This window comes from Penicillium diatomitis (assembly GCF_028827545.1).
Source record: "Penicillium diatomitis strain IBT 30728 chromosome Unknown utg000013l_segment0_segment0, whole genome shotgun sequence".
Classification (NCBI taxonomy): domain Eukaryota; kingdom Fungi; phylum Ascomycota; class Eurotiomycetes; order Eurotiales; family Aspergillaceae; genus Penicillium; species Penicillium diatomitis.
The window spans coordinates 334,558-347,983 of NW_026623185.1; the positions used below are offsets into that span (position 1 = coordinate 334,558).

A 13,426-nucleotide genomic window follows, 5' to 3' on the forward strand; every position below is an offset into this window, starting at 1 on the left:
ACACTTTTTTCAACCCATCTTTGCATTGCCCCTTTTTGATTCCGTTGCTATCATTAGCTGGTAAATCCTTGGTAATTCATAGCTGATGCAGGCCATTCCTGTTAGAAAGAGACAGGTAGGTAAAGCTTCATCTTGTCTTCACGGAAAACATAAGTGGGGAACGATCTTGTCCCAGAATTGGACTACCCGTTTATTAGGATAATTTAGGAAATTCGGTCCCGTGTTGAAGTTAAAAATGACTGGTACTAGAGCACAGCTTTTGAATTACTGTCAATATTATCGACTGCGGGTAAGGCAATATTTGCTATCCTCCACGGTTGGTCCAAGATTTACATCAACGAAGAGCGAAGGAACATCCTCGCAGTGCGCATGATTACCCACCAAGTTCTGTTGAGCTGGCCGATTTGCTAGCTAGTATTGTAGGAGTAATTCGTGTCTGATCTGAGAATAGACAGCCGAATCAGACAAGATGATGGACATCCGAGCAACATCTCAGTCTCATTATAGATTTTCCCTACTTCTACACGACCTGACAGGATCTGGCCCGATGATGAGCTTCCATCATTTAGTCAACAAGACTCTGGGAGGCAAAAGGACAGACTCAACCGATGTCGAACTATCATCACCTACGTTGGTGACTAACACAGGCCAAAGCTATGTCCGTGCAGCCCAACCCAGCAGTGAAATCGACCTTTAGCACGCCCACAGAACGAGGGGATCAGGGTGAGCAGCAAGTTCCACGGTGAGGACATGTGGGTCTGGTGGTTTAGGCAGACCCGCCCCCACTGGGGGTGTTGCCTACGTGGGAGAGGGTGGTGAAAGGAACAACGATAGGGAATGAGGGCACTCCGGTGACGATAAGTCCTCACTCAGGTAACCACCGGTGTATGGCCATGCTACTTGTGTTTGCGAATTTCTCTCGGATTCTCTTAATCCTTTGCAATACATATTTTCACGGGTTGTGATTACTATAACCTCTATTCAAGCTATGCACTTCATTCCCCAAATTGGCTCGCGAAGGTTTCAAGATGCTGACGACCTTATGTCGCTTGCTGATGGGTTCGTCCCAGACGCGACAGAACGGGATAGAACCACTTCGCAGGGATTTCTGGAATGACTACCCCTACCATCTGCTGGAAGAGGTGCGGGAAAAGTCTATGTACTACTATTCGCGTGTGAGAAGAAAGGCCTGGGTATTGATCGGAATCTTGGCCGCGCTGGTTATTATGTACCTTGCTACCGTCACCGTCACTTTCCAGCGACCATGCATCATCCGTGACGGACACTCCTGTGACCACCCTGTTATTCGACTCGCCAAAAATGCTCAGAAATCGTTTAACACGACCCGAGACGCTCAATCCCAGTCTCTCGATGAAGCTGTTGCCGAATACCGCCGGCGTTACCAGATGCCGCCGCCTCCCTATTTTGATAAATGGTACGAGTTCGTGACGGAGCGCCAGACGATGATGATCGACGAGTTCCACAATATATATCATGCCATTCTTCCCTTCTGGGGCCTCGCTCCGAGCACGATCCGCGCGCGCGCCCGAGAGGACTTAGGACGCCCAAACGTCCTGATGGAGGTAACTATTCATCATGGTCTGCCAATTTGCAAGAATGGCGGCCAAGGCAATTTCCAGGAAGATGGGACCATCGAGTCGCTACGAAAATTTGCGCAGTGGCTGCCAGACATGAATTTGGGGTTCAACGTGCACGACGAGCCACGTGTGGTGGTACCGCACGAGGAGCTTAATCGGCCAGTCTTAGAAGGCCGCAAAGCCCAAGCTCGATTAAATGGCAAAGGCGTTACTCTGAAGCCTTATTTCACCCAGCAGAAGTTTGAGGAGCCTGTTCCGGTGCATTTTAACAGGTTCATAGATATAGAAAAGCAAGAAACCTGGCTCTACTCGCGGCTATTGTGCCCGCCTAGTCCATGACCCTCTTTTGTCGTGACGCTCTTTAGTGTATTGCCACGCGTAGCTTCGCTGAGTTCTATGCTTGCCGCGCTTCGCTCCTTTTGTCAATCCTGAAATATGACTAGAACTTCTGATAATTGGCACCGTGACAACGGATGTTACAGGAGAAGCCCTCTGCACCCACCTGTCTGAAACGCCTGGGATCTACCTAGGTGAAATGGTTGTCTTCCTTTGGGATGCGCTCCCGACCCTAGCTATAAACTCCAGCATCAGATGAGCCCTTATCGCTAAGGGTTGGTCGAAGCGGCTACTCTGGGATCGGGGGGTTTGAAAGAGAGGTCTCAGAGTGAAGATGGCGGTAGTCCCACCCGGGATTTCAGGACGCACGCTTGTCTTACAGGCCTTGAATGGAATGTGGGCTACGATACTCCGGATATCTGCTGGTAGTAGTCAGTATAGATGTTACAACCTGCAGCGGTAATCCCAAGCACCGTTACTTCTGAGGCTACCTCTGTTTAGTTACGCAGTGCGGGCAACAAAAGACGATCCTACGGGCACAAGAAATTCTAAGCATGAACAATCTGACTGAAATATGGATTGAGCCTCATATTCTAGGCAACATGGCTTGGCTGTGTCCCACGCAAAGCAACTAGAGGCCGGAACGCACGGAGTGCCTTCCCTCAATGATGAACTTCCGCCGATGGGGCATCGGACGAAGCCGACTCAGCCATTCTAAGCAACCACATCCTTGTCCCTGGCTCATTTTCGGCCGGGGACTGGTTCCTGGTTCTTCGCTCATTTGACCTCTTTTCGTCCTCTCAGTCCGGCAAGGCCCCCACCAGGCTTCAGGCGCAGGAAGTTTGTCACAGACTGGCAGTCGGAACATGATGCGGGGTTTGACAGCATTGCCTGATGCCATAGAACTCTTCTGGCGAGTTCTAATGGCTTCTGGGGGGAGTACCGGACCATTTTCCCAAGATGAGTCTCCTTCTGACGTGGCATCAGAGGTGTCGCGTCAGATGCATTGCTTGTGCGGTGACCGGCCCGCAAGGCTCTATGATGCATTTTTAATCGGTATTGGGGTTTGATTTCTGGTTGGTTTGAGAAATCCCGAGTCTTAAATATTCATATCGTGAACATGTAATCATCACGCAATTGTCTTATAGAGAAGCATTTCAGTGGACCTCATTTTGTGGCGGCAGGTCACGGCTTTCTCGGTTTGGTTAGATCCTTCGGCATATTTGGCGAGTAGCCCTCCATCGAGCCTCTCTATATACCGCACAAAACATACCAGCTACTTAAACTGTCTGCTAATGCCCCATAATTTTATTGAATGATCAGAGCCTCAAATGACTCAGCCGGTTGTCGCCACGCAGTGCTCCTTCATCAACCCAGTTGCACGTAGCTCATTTCCTGGCCATCGGGGCTGAACGTCGGCAGTCGGGAAACAGCGCACATTGTGAAGAGAACAAGACACACGGCTGTATGGACTCTATGAAGCCTACTTGGGAAGATAGTCAGGACTAGTTTTACCTTCCTCTTGTCGGTGCTCAGGTTGCATCGTGTGTTGATGATCTTTTAAGCACCCAAATTGAAAACCCTCAGCCCGCCAGCGGAAGATGAATGGTCACGTTTCTTTCCCGCTGCGTTGGAATCCCAGTAGTTAAGAAATCTCCACGGAACCTGAATAGGCTGGTGTCGTACAGACTTCTATAAGAAGGACTTTCCACCCACCGATCACTATCCCACATGTCTAAATTCTATCCAATTCGCCTTCAGGTCACTGATATGATCTCCCTGCACTCTCAAACTTGCAACCTTTTTGGTCGTGTTATGGGGGACACGCTTCACCATACCCAATGCTTGTGGAATGCTACTGGATATCAATGCTCTAATGAGGTATCTAAAGAATCGCGGAGCCATGGGGCAATTTGTTTGACGATGGCACGGGTCTCTTCCGAAAGCCAATTCCGCAGAAACGTCACTCAGGCAGCTCGATATCTCCTGTGCGAGAATTGCCGTTGTTACCGGGATCGAGTTACAGAATGTGCGAACAGATGGGCAAACCAATTATTGCAGAGCGAAAGGCAACTTGATGCACTCGTGCGCCAGGGAAAAAACTATGACGCCTGGGACCGTTTTCTTTGGCCCACCGTTCTGTCACACTGACACGTAAGAATCACACATTTCCCGCTCAAAGTCAACTGGTACCGGATTAAGAGACATATTGGATATACACTAAGCAAAGAAGTATGGCAATTCAGCAATTCGTGGGTAAATCACCCCTTGAATCGAATCGTTTCTTCTTATATGTATCTGAAAATGCGGTGACCGCACGTCATGGACGTCTCACGGCTCTTCGCACAGACATGCCGTGACTAATCCAAGTCAGTAGCGATAGGGCCATGATCGTTCTGCCAGTTCTGTTTACGAGAGCATAGGTCCAGTGGAGAATACGGTTAACTTACCGTTGTCTCTGCTGTAAACGGGCGCGGTTCTGGAGAAGGGGCGGCTGAGCGACGGCTGCGATCACGCTCATAAGCAGCACTGTCATTTTCTAAGTCAGAAAAATCAAACTGACCATCTAACTGGGTAATCAAAGAAATATCACTAGGCTGCATTGACTGAACTAGAGTGTCTGAGCAAATAAAAGGTTCTGTCATGCTGCTCTGTATCGAAACACTGTCATGCATTTTGAGGTTTTCCTAGCTGTTGACTTCCATTGCAAGCTCGTTATATTTTCAATAAAATAAGAAAAAAGTCCGTGTGCGTAAAATATACCGCGAAAGGCTGACTCATTTCAAGCATAGGTGATCCGTAGCACCATAATTGCGGATTCCGTCAGGTGCGTTGCCCGCTACAGGATCAGCATCAATAGAGGCCTCAACTTTGTTCGGTTTCCTCATTCTCCCCAAGCTTTTTAAAAATAGTTCCTAGCATAACCTGGATAGACAATGGCTCCCCTTCATTTTCTGGCGCCGCACGCTCCCGCAGCAAGTAGTCCACAACAGCCCCAGTCCTCTGGTTGAGCTCATAGAAAATTTCCAGAAGACGGGTAACATGATCAAAATCCTCTTTGGACAGCCTGAGGCTCTCTTGCAGAGACCTGACCTCTTGCTCAAGCTTCGCGTATGCCTGTTCGGCTCGAAGGGCTCTCGAGTCAAGCCTTGCCACGGTACGGAGAATACCCTGTCATGGTTAGAGAATGCTTCCACAGAGTATGGAGGGCATTGCATTTACCTGATCGTCCATCTTCATGTTCGTGATTACCAAGCGTGACGCTGCGTTTAAAGAGAGCGTAGGAAAGATAGTGGTACAGTGGCACTCAGTGTTTTTCCAGAGTGCCGATTGCATTAAATATGGCTATATGTATCTGTCCGGTGGAACATCAAGATCTAATCCGAATGAGCCTGTGGGGACTCCTCCGAACGATTGGTTGAAGAAAATATTCTTTCTCTGTACGTGATTCTTGCAGCCTCCATCTACTACGAAGAACTAGAAGTCAGTGAGCATCACTCTTTTGAGGGGGTCTTTCCAGAGGTAAAGCTTGAATGATCTCAGAGTTGTGGTGAACTAGGAAATACCTCGGTGAAGGGATATAACGCCCTATTGTGAGTCCATCGTACATTATCCGCCAGCTTTGACCAATTCACCTGCCTGAGAAGTTTGCGTTCTCTGACATAGTTACGCCTTTAACGTCTCCTTGGACAACGACAAACATTAGAATAAGCGGAGAGTGATGCGCAAGAGTGGCGAACAAGAGTGGTGAACAAGAGTGGTGAACAAGAGTGGTGAACAAGAGTGGTGAACAAGAGTGGTGAACAAGAGTGGTGAACACGAGTGGTGAACAAGAGTGGTTTCAAGGCAGGTACAGAGCTGTCAATGTATGAGAGTTTGTGATAACCACAATCAAGCAGTACTACTTGATGCAAATCGAATTTAGCTCTCTGTTTCAACTACTTTGGCATCTGCTTTCAACAATCAATTTGAGCTTGCTGCGGCTCACCTAAATTTGTGGACGGACCTTCATTTCTTTTATAATGCCGTTGGGTCCAAAATAATAAGTCTCGTCATCTCTCGACCTGTCGGTTTTGCTCGGACTGCCGTTAGTGCATCCCCCTGTTTAATATATATCTATTCCAGCCATTGCTACACTAGCACAGGAGACGGATGAGATATTTTGGCCCGTACGGGGCACCTGCGGTCTGAACACTGGCGATGTAGGCCTCGAAGACGGAGGGCTACAGCGCCGTGAGGCCTGCAGGCGGGCCCGTGGCACTCCATATATTTTAGGAGGAAAAGTAGCTATGCGGGAACATACGTGATAAATACATGAGAGGGTTCCGCGGTGGGCGGGAAGAAACCGTCGTGGAGAGAGCCCGGCGCTCCCTCGAAATGGAGATATTCTTTTCGAGGGAGGGGAAGGCCAGGCGATATTTGTGTGCGATGTCTAGCGCGGAATATCGTGATCCCGACGCAAGGGGCTCTCACGCAACAGTCCCGAATAGAACCTATCATTTATTCACTCCAACACTGCTAGAGGAGAACAACGAGCCGTCACACGGTTCCACATATAAGGCCCGAAAGAGCCGCACAGTAACATCACATAATACCAAGGGCGACTAGAATCGCACGACGTAAATATCTATCAACAGTATTTGCGCAGAATCAAGTAAAGCCGTCCAAGCAGTAAGTGAACCAAAGCAGATTTAACCGCCCAAGACTAGGGCCTCCACTCTCCATAACGCCTTACTACTAGCCTACCACATCATCTTACTAGAAAAATTTGAAGTTCAAAACTCATAGTGTAGAAAAATATTCAACGGTGAAGGTGAGTTTGGGTGGGGGCGAGTGGGCCCGGTAGTCCGGACATGCTAAGGGGAGGAACCGTTGAAGCAAGCCCCTTTCAACAGTAGAGATTCACCGTGCACTGGTCGGAGATAAAGCACCGGAATACTCAAGAATTTGCTAGAATTGCACATTAGGGAATTCCGGTAGAATTAGATAGTTTGCGAGATGCGTGACTGTAGGGTTGGTGAATAGAGAGGGTTGGTGAGAGAGGGTTGGTGACTAGAGGTAGAAGCAACAACCGGCACGAACTCGAGCGCTTACCAGAGCGGACAGTACTAGCTTTGCCCCTAGCGTATCAGAAAATCCACTCTAATCCGAACAATTAATGTGGTTGCTTTCTTGCTGCCCCTGAACTTCGCCCTAGGCCGGTCGGAAGCCCGTCTCTACTGTATATCAACCGGATAACCGAGGACAGATTGCCAATCGAGTATCGCTACAACTCCTAAGCGTCAATTATCCTAGTCGCAGATGGCAAATAGCAGTAACGAGAAGCGCTCTACATGGAGGAGACAGTGTCGAGATGCCCTTGCTACCCATATCTGTAAGTTTGCGGCGTCTTGACTGGGCCTCACACTGACCCCTTGACCGCAGATGATCGCCTTGGCGTTGTGGTCGACCCGGCCCAGGTTCGACTCCAACCGTCTCCGGATGATGGATATGCATGGTCTATCGCGGAACCAATGGCCTTCTTGCTGAAATCACCTCTCAGCAGTAGCAGCGTGAAAAACTTACAAATAATCTGCAAAGAACTTGGCCACTCACTAGAAGCAACTACGCCTACCGACGGGTTTCAAACAAGGACTGAGACGAATCACACTAGGGGAGACGTACGTTAAGTATTTCCACTCTGGCTATTCTGCTACTAACGGATTCGGAGTCGCAGACCCTCAATAGAGACCAGGAAGTGAATAGCTCCTTCACCTCGAGAATACGCGATCTTGAGTCTGCTAATAGTGAGCTCCACGATGAGCTGGACTGTCTGCGGACGACGCTTGAAGAGTCCAAAAGCGAGAGAGAAGACCTGCAAGTTCGGATAAGTGACCTCGAAAACGAAATAGAGACAATGCGGTCTCAAAATCGCTCAATGAAGGGTGATTTGACCCGTACCGCCAATGTTCTCTCGAATGCTCTCCAATTATTGCAGGTATACCAAGAAGAAATCTAACGGGAGATTCGATTTATGTGAGCGCCAGAAGAACATGAGTTGCTATAGCGCGTCCCGACTAGTCGCTAGAGATTGGAAGTCGAGCTATGCTCTCAGACTCGCTTGAAATTTGCGTGCGTGCTTAAAATATCTACACCGCGATATGGCTTTCACGTCCTCTATTAGCATCCTCCTTGTAAAATCCTCCAACCTACTATAGTAACTGAAAGCCTTGCCATTGAACGATAGCAAGATCCATACTTTTGCAATCCTAACTGTGATAGCGACGTTCATAGTGTTTAAGACTCCACTCGGTTTTGAAAATTCTCCGACAATCAGGTTGTAGACACCAAAATAAGCCCTGCTCAGTGAAGCGAGAATCTAGCGATGAGAATTGCTGAGAAGGTGTTGGAGCGAAGCCAAAGCTCTGTCTGTGGTCCCCCGCGGTAGACATGGCAAGGCTGGGACGACCTGTATCTGCGACTATACGGCTATGGGACGAATAAGTTGCCACATGATGCACAGTAAGAGAAGGCCCGGGCAGGGGCAATGTGCGTCCATCCGCTCTCACTGTATGGTTCATGTTGATGACTGGAGATAGGTCCGGTATCGGCAATGTTGGTAGTACTGATAGACCCATCAAACAATCCGTATGGCCCAAAGCTTCTCCTGGGACCGACCGATAGCCTGCCCAGCATGACAGTGCCTTTTTTTCATCCGAGTTACCTCCAGGATACCCCAGAAACACCAAGTGCTATACATTCCTCGTGGATTCAGTGGTTACAAACGATTGTCAGCGTACGGGAAACCCTGAGGCTTATCGCCAAGGATGGTCAGAGTCTCTCTTCCACCTGGGACTACCTGAATAAACACCGACCACAGAAGCTGCTTGGGTTTTTGAGATATGCCTGGGGAGATGAAGGTGATCTCATCAACGAAAACGAGTCATTAAGGCAAGCTCTTCAAGAAACAGATGCCAGCCGGCTCTGTGACGTCGACCTCCCAGGAGAATGTCGGCTTCATGAGGCATACCTTCCATTTCTGAATCTCACCCATCAATGCGCTCAGTTTGTAGACAGCGAAGCTGTCTTTCCATTCTTACACTTGGAGGGAGATTCAACCGTGGAGCAATCAATTTCAAATTGGCTTTTCCTTCACACCTCTCTTGGTGTGGGAAAAGACGAAGATCTTGACTTTTTACTCGACATCTTGAAGTGGTTGAAAACTTCAGACCCTGATGCAAGTCGTATCAGTGACTTTGAGCATATTTTCAGCCTCTATAGTGCCATACATTCCAAGTTAGTTGGCACCAGAGACAAAGTGGTGTTGAGAGAGCGCATCAGGTATGTGCGCACATCAACCAACACTATTGATAAGACTCCTCCTAATTTTTCACATCAGGTCATTTTTCCAAAGTGATACCTACATATTTGTTCCTCAATTTGCTGAGGCTAGCATCTCGAGTGCAACCTGGACCAAACCCGAGCTTTGTCTCTGGCGAGCACCCCAGAATTTAATCAGCAGATATCCAATTGAGCCAATTTACCAGCACTGTGTCGTTGATGAGACCCAACTATCATATATTTCGGTTGTTCTGATTTTCCAATAGGCCCCGATGTCCTTCTGCCGTCCATGGCTGATGGTCCATCTCGGATGATTTGTAGTCCTGCAGGGGACAAGGTAGGTCAAGGACTCCTTCGTTGGGATAAACAGGGGAGTCAAAGGAGTTCCGGTCATAAGAAACAATAACGGAGTCACCGATCAAGTGATACGAGCTCTCACACTTGCTTTGGGGGCAGTCCTTCAGCTCAGGCAGCTTTGTATCTGGAGCCTTGGCCTCTTGTCTGAGCTCGCTTAGCCAGCATGATAAGTTTACTCTTCCTTGGAGCTCGCGGCAGCCACAAATAGTAGCTAGGAAATATGCCTTCTCTTCAATCATCACATCGCTCACTTGCAACCCTTGTCGCTGTCTTTTCCTCGTCTATTTTAGAACTGTCTTCCTAATACTGGGGGCTTTACGCTTCGTCGTTCGAGAAAGCCCTTTATTTTCACGGCGGAGGCTGAGATATTTTTCTCTTCGACTCAAGATTTTCGAGACCGTGCTACAGCTACAGCATTATTTTAGGAAAGAGCATAAAAGGGGGCATGAATAACGAGTAACAACTGACGTTCTATCCACATCGAACACTTCTGTTCAAACAGAGAGGTCAGTAAACCCATTAGTCGGATTAAATGTAGAGGTCAGGAGTGTTAGGCCTACTACCGATAGCAGTATTCGTTGCACGGTGCTTTTCATAGTATGAACAAATCTGACGTCGGTCGTCATCGCTGAGCGTTCGTCGCGGCTTTTTAGTGGACAAAGAAGAAGAGTGGACAAGCTGCTCTGATTTTATTGAGCCTCGTTGAAGCTGCGGCATGCAGTACCAGGAATACACCGGCGTTGCTAATGAAGTCGACGGGTACAATGGCGTTGTTAACCCCCCATGCGTGATGATATTCGAGGCTAAAGTGTAGTCGAGGTCGTTATATTTTGGGACCGAGATCGAGTGCTCTGCATAGCTCACACTCTCCTCGAGACATTGCCAAGATAGAACATAATCATGCGAGACTTGTTGGACTTTGGTTCCTGTTGCAGGCAGGTCTTCCATGGAGTGGACTTGAACGGACGCCATGCTAGAGCCTTGACGAGGTAGAAATAGAAATTTGGAGGGTGTAGGGAGAGGAATAACAGCCGCCTCGGGAGGGTCAGTTAACCGAGTGTCCCGGCCAGATGTTCGGCCACAGGTAAAGTTCATGCCTAGTCAGAGTCACACAAACAATGTTGTCGGCTACGCAAAATAATCCCGGCAGCTCCAGGATCCAGACCTGCATTAGCACCAAACTAGAAAGGTAGCACAGCCGAAGCATGGCGGGAAAAGTACGGTGGAACAAGAAGCTGCGGAGGACCGGAGGCCCGTGCGGTCGCCAGCGTTTTGAGGCGTGACCGTTGGTTTCAGACAATCCCCGGAACTCCTACTGCTCGCAACCCAAAAACAAGAGTTTTCATTCTGCGAAATCTATTGTACTGAAATGTTCTGTAATGGTCAGACTCCTAGGAACCATATTGTGGAGGCTGATCGTCGAGTGGGGCCCACGCGACTAGACTGTGCGAACGCTGATCTCGTAGTCGCAGCCTTAACTGCTTAATGCCAATCCAGCGATTCTGGACTTCCCGCCGGTTAGTGATTTCTCACTGACTCGATGCGTTTGGACCTACTTTGAAAAGTACTACAGTCCAGGGGGTGCTTATACCCCAGATTACTCCTGCATGTGATTCGAGATTTCTTGGCGTGGAGCTTGCGCGTATATATTTTTGTACCCATGCCGTATCATGCATTGTCCTCAACGCTATCTTTTAATCGAAATGGCCACCACCGTACCGATTCACAGCGGAGACAAAGGTATGTCCATGCCATGTACTTATGGCATTTCGTCTTTCTCCCATAATATGATGAGCTAATATGTCATCCCCTTTAGGTGTCAGAAACATACCTTCATGTTCATCTTTGAGCTCAGAACAGACACTGGTGGACGACTCTACGGTATCCCCACATAAGCAAATCGCCGGGAATGAAGAAAGCTTGCAGGACAAAGCAATATGTTGGCGACCTAAGAAGCTCTTGGATCAAAGACACAGGCCGCATTCACTTTTCTTCAAATATTGTCTCTTCAACGAGGAATATGCCCAATTGAATGGATTGGAACCGCCTTCCCAACGACACGGTTTACCAGACTCAAAGTTCAGGGAGCTCAGTCGGTCTCAGATTTTGGAAGAGGCCCCCAGGACAATTGCAAGGAAGCTCTCCGAAAGCAGCTTGGAAGAGTTCAGGAAGGTTCCCTATAACGAGTTTATACGGGGAGCCTTTCTTGAAGCTTTTGGCATTTCATCGGACTTCATTGACTCCTTCTTTTTCAAATACAAACACCTAGAGGCGAGAATGTATTCCATCTTTATCGGAGCACCAGTCAAACGGTTATCTGATATCTTGAAAGTAAGCCATCTTTGCTCTCGTTGCCCAATCTGCCCTGAAATGAAGTATTCTGATAGCATGCAGGAACTCAAAGAACACGAGGCTGACCCTTTCGTGTACGCCGCAATTGAACACGCCTTGGAAAGAGTGAACTCACGAAGAAAAGGACGGGTCGGCTTAAGATACGTCAAGTCACAAGATCTTACGCAAAGTCTTGATACGCAACTAAGGAAATCACTCCATCTTATCGCAAAGCCCTTCACAGAGCTCCTGTCCAAGCCCGACACCGCCCAAAATATTCTGGAAGAGCTCGAGGTTTTGCGGACTCGCTTCTATAACTTCTACATGTCTCTCAATGTCGACTGGAGTTGCCCACTGGATACCAAAAACGACCTGTTAGAGCAAATTCGATGGGTGGATATCCCCACTATGGCCAGAGCTATCTCCAAAAAGGCCAAAGCTTTATTTTCCGAGTACCTTCGGTCTGCTTTTACAAGAGAGGGTGACGAGGCGCGGTCTATCCTGAACAAGGAATGGGACCTTCTTAGCAAAGGAGTGAAGGAGATTGTGGCTGCGAACATCGGTCTCTGTTCTCAGGTTGACACCCTTGCGAACGTGAGCTAGAGCATTGCCCCTAACTATGGATATTGTTGTTGGTTTCTAACATTTCTGACAGTGTTTATACCGTTTTCGCAATTATTATTCCCTGACAGCTGTCATCCAGGGTATCCAAGCAAGTGGCTACAGGACTGTGGCCCTAGAAACTTTCGGCTACCTTCTCAATCCAAAGGACGATTACAGACATTACCTAATGGAAATGAACATGGAGGGCGCACTGCATTTCCTCTTCCCTGTCCTACTTCAATATCAACGAGGCGAGCCAATGTTCACAGAGATGGCCATTGGTGCATTCAAATTCTACACCTTGGACGCTTATCAGTCAACACCTGGAATGCAATTCAGCCCATTGGATATTGCAACAGCTGCTACGAAGGCTACCTGCTCCACGGGTTACAAGAAGCCATCACTTGATTGTCCTTTTGTCAGTTGCTTCTTTGTTGGCTTCGGGTCTTAGACTGTACTTCCTGTTCCTTGCTGTATTATACTATTGCATTTCTATTGAGCATAATTCGAACCCAAAGTACAGTGACTCCCCACTGAGACGTATGCAGCCAACTAGGTTATACCCAATGTTTACTTTGCCAAGATGTAGTCAGGTCGAGGCAAGTGGTAAGATTTTAGGCTAACAAATCCTCAAATTCACGACCGAATCCCCCACTACAATAGATAATATCCTCGTAACTAGTGTAGTGGGGGATTCGGTTGCATGTACTTAAAGGTGGATGTTAGGTAGTTAGTGAGAGATGCCTGATAGCCTTACCGCCTAGGGAGGTTATCTAAGGCCTAGGCTACGGGACCCTTGGGAGCATCATCATCGTGCTTGATCAACAGTTTGAAGAGAGGATTCAGGACGGTCTTTACAGTCAGATTCCTTACACTTGCAA

The 13,426-nt window shown here is 48.2% G+C and overlaps 4 protein-coding genes across 4 annotated transcripts; 3 read left to right on the forward strand and 1 right to left on the reverse strand.

The window, feature by feature from the left end:
• Positions 1–1,028: 1,028 nt before the first annotated feature.
• N7539_008554 (uncharacterized protein) lies at positions 1,029–1,937 on the forward strand (the record flags this gene model as incomplete). Its single annotated transcript, XM_056938149.1, has 1 exon — positions 1,029–1,937. One exon carries the CDS (start codon positions 1,029–1,031, stop codon positions 1,935–1,937), a length of 909 nt encoding a protein of 302 aa, XP_056786531.1.
• Positions 1,938–4,799: 2,862 nt separating this feature from the next.
• Positions 4,800–5,174, reverse strand: N7539_008555 (uncharacterized protein; the record flags this gene model as incomplete). Its single annotated transcript, XM_056938150.1, has 2 exons — positions 4,800–5,105; positions 5,157–5,174. The coding sequence occupies 2 exons, from the start codon at positions 5,172–5,174 to the stop codon at positions 4,800–4,802; spliced, it is 324 nt and encodes a 107-aa protein (XP_056786532.1).
• Positions 5,175–7,315: 2,141 nt separating this feature from the next.
• Positions 7,316–7,932, forward strand: N7539_008556 (uncharacterized protein; the record flags this gene model as incomplete). Its single annotated transcript, XM_056938151.1, has 2 exons — positions 7,316–7,594; positions 7,645–7,932. Coding segments are annotated over 2 exons (567 nt in total), but the record flags the coding sequence as incomplete, so codon positions are not given.
• A 3,382-nt stretch (positions 7,933–11,314) lies between these two features.
• Positions 11,315–12,996, forward strand: N7539_008557 (uncharacterized protein; the record flags this gene model as incomplete). The annotated part of the gene is made up of 4 exons (XM_056938152.1): positions 11,315–11,351; positions 11,428–11,942; positions 12,006–12,536; positions 12,598–12,996. The coding sequence occupies 4 exons, from the start codon at positions 11,315–11,317 to the stop codon at positions 12,994–12,996; spliced, it is 1,482 nt and encodes a 493-aa protein (XP_056786534.1).
• Positions 12,997–13,426: the final 430 nt, after the last annotated feature.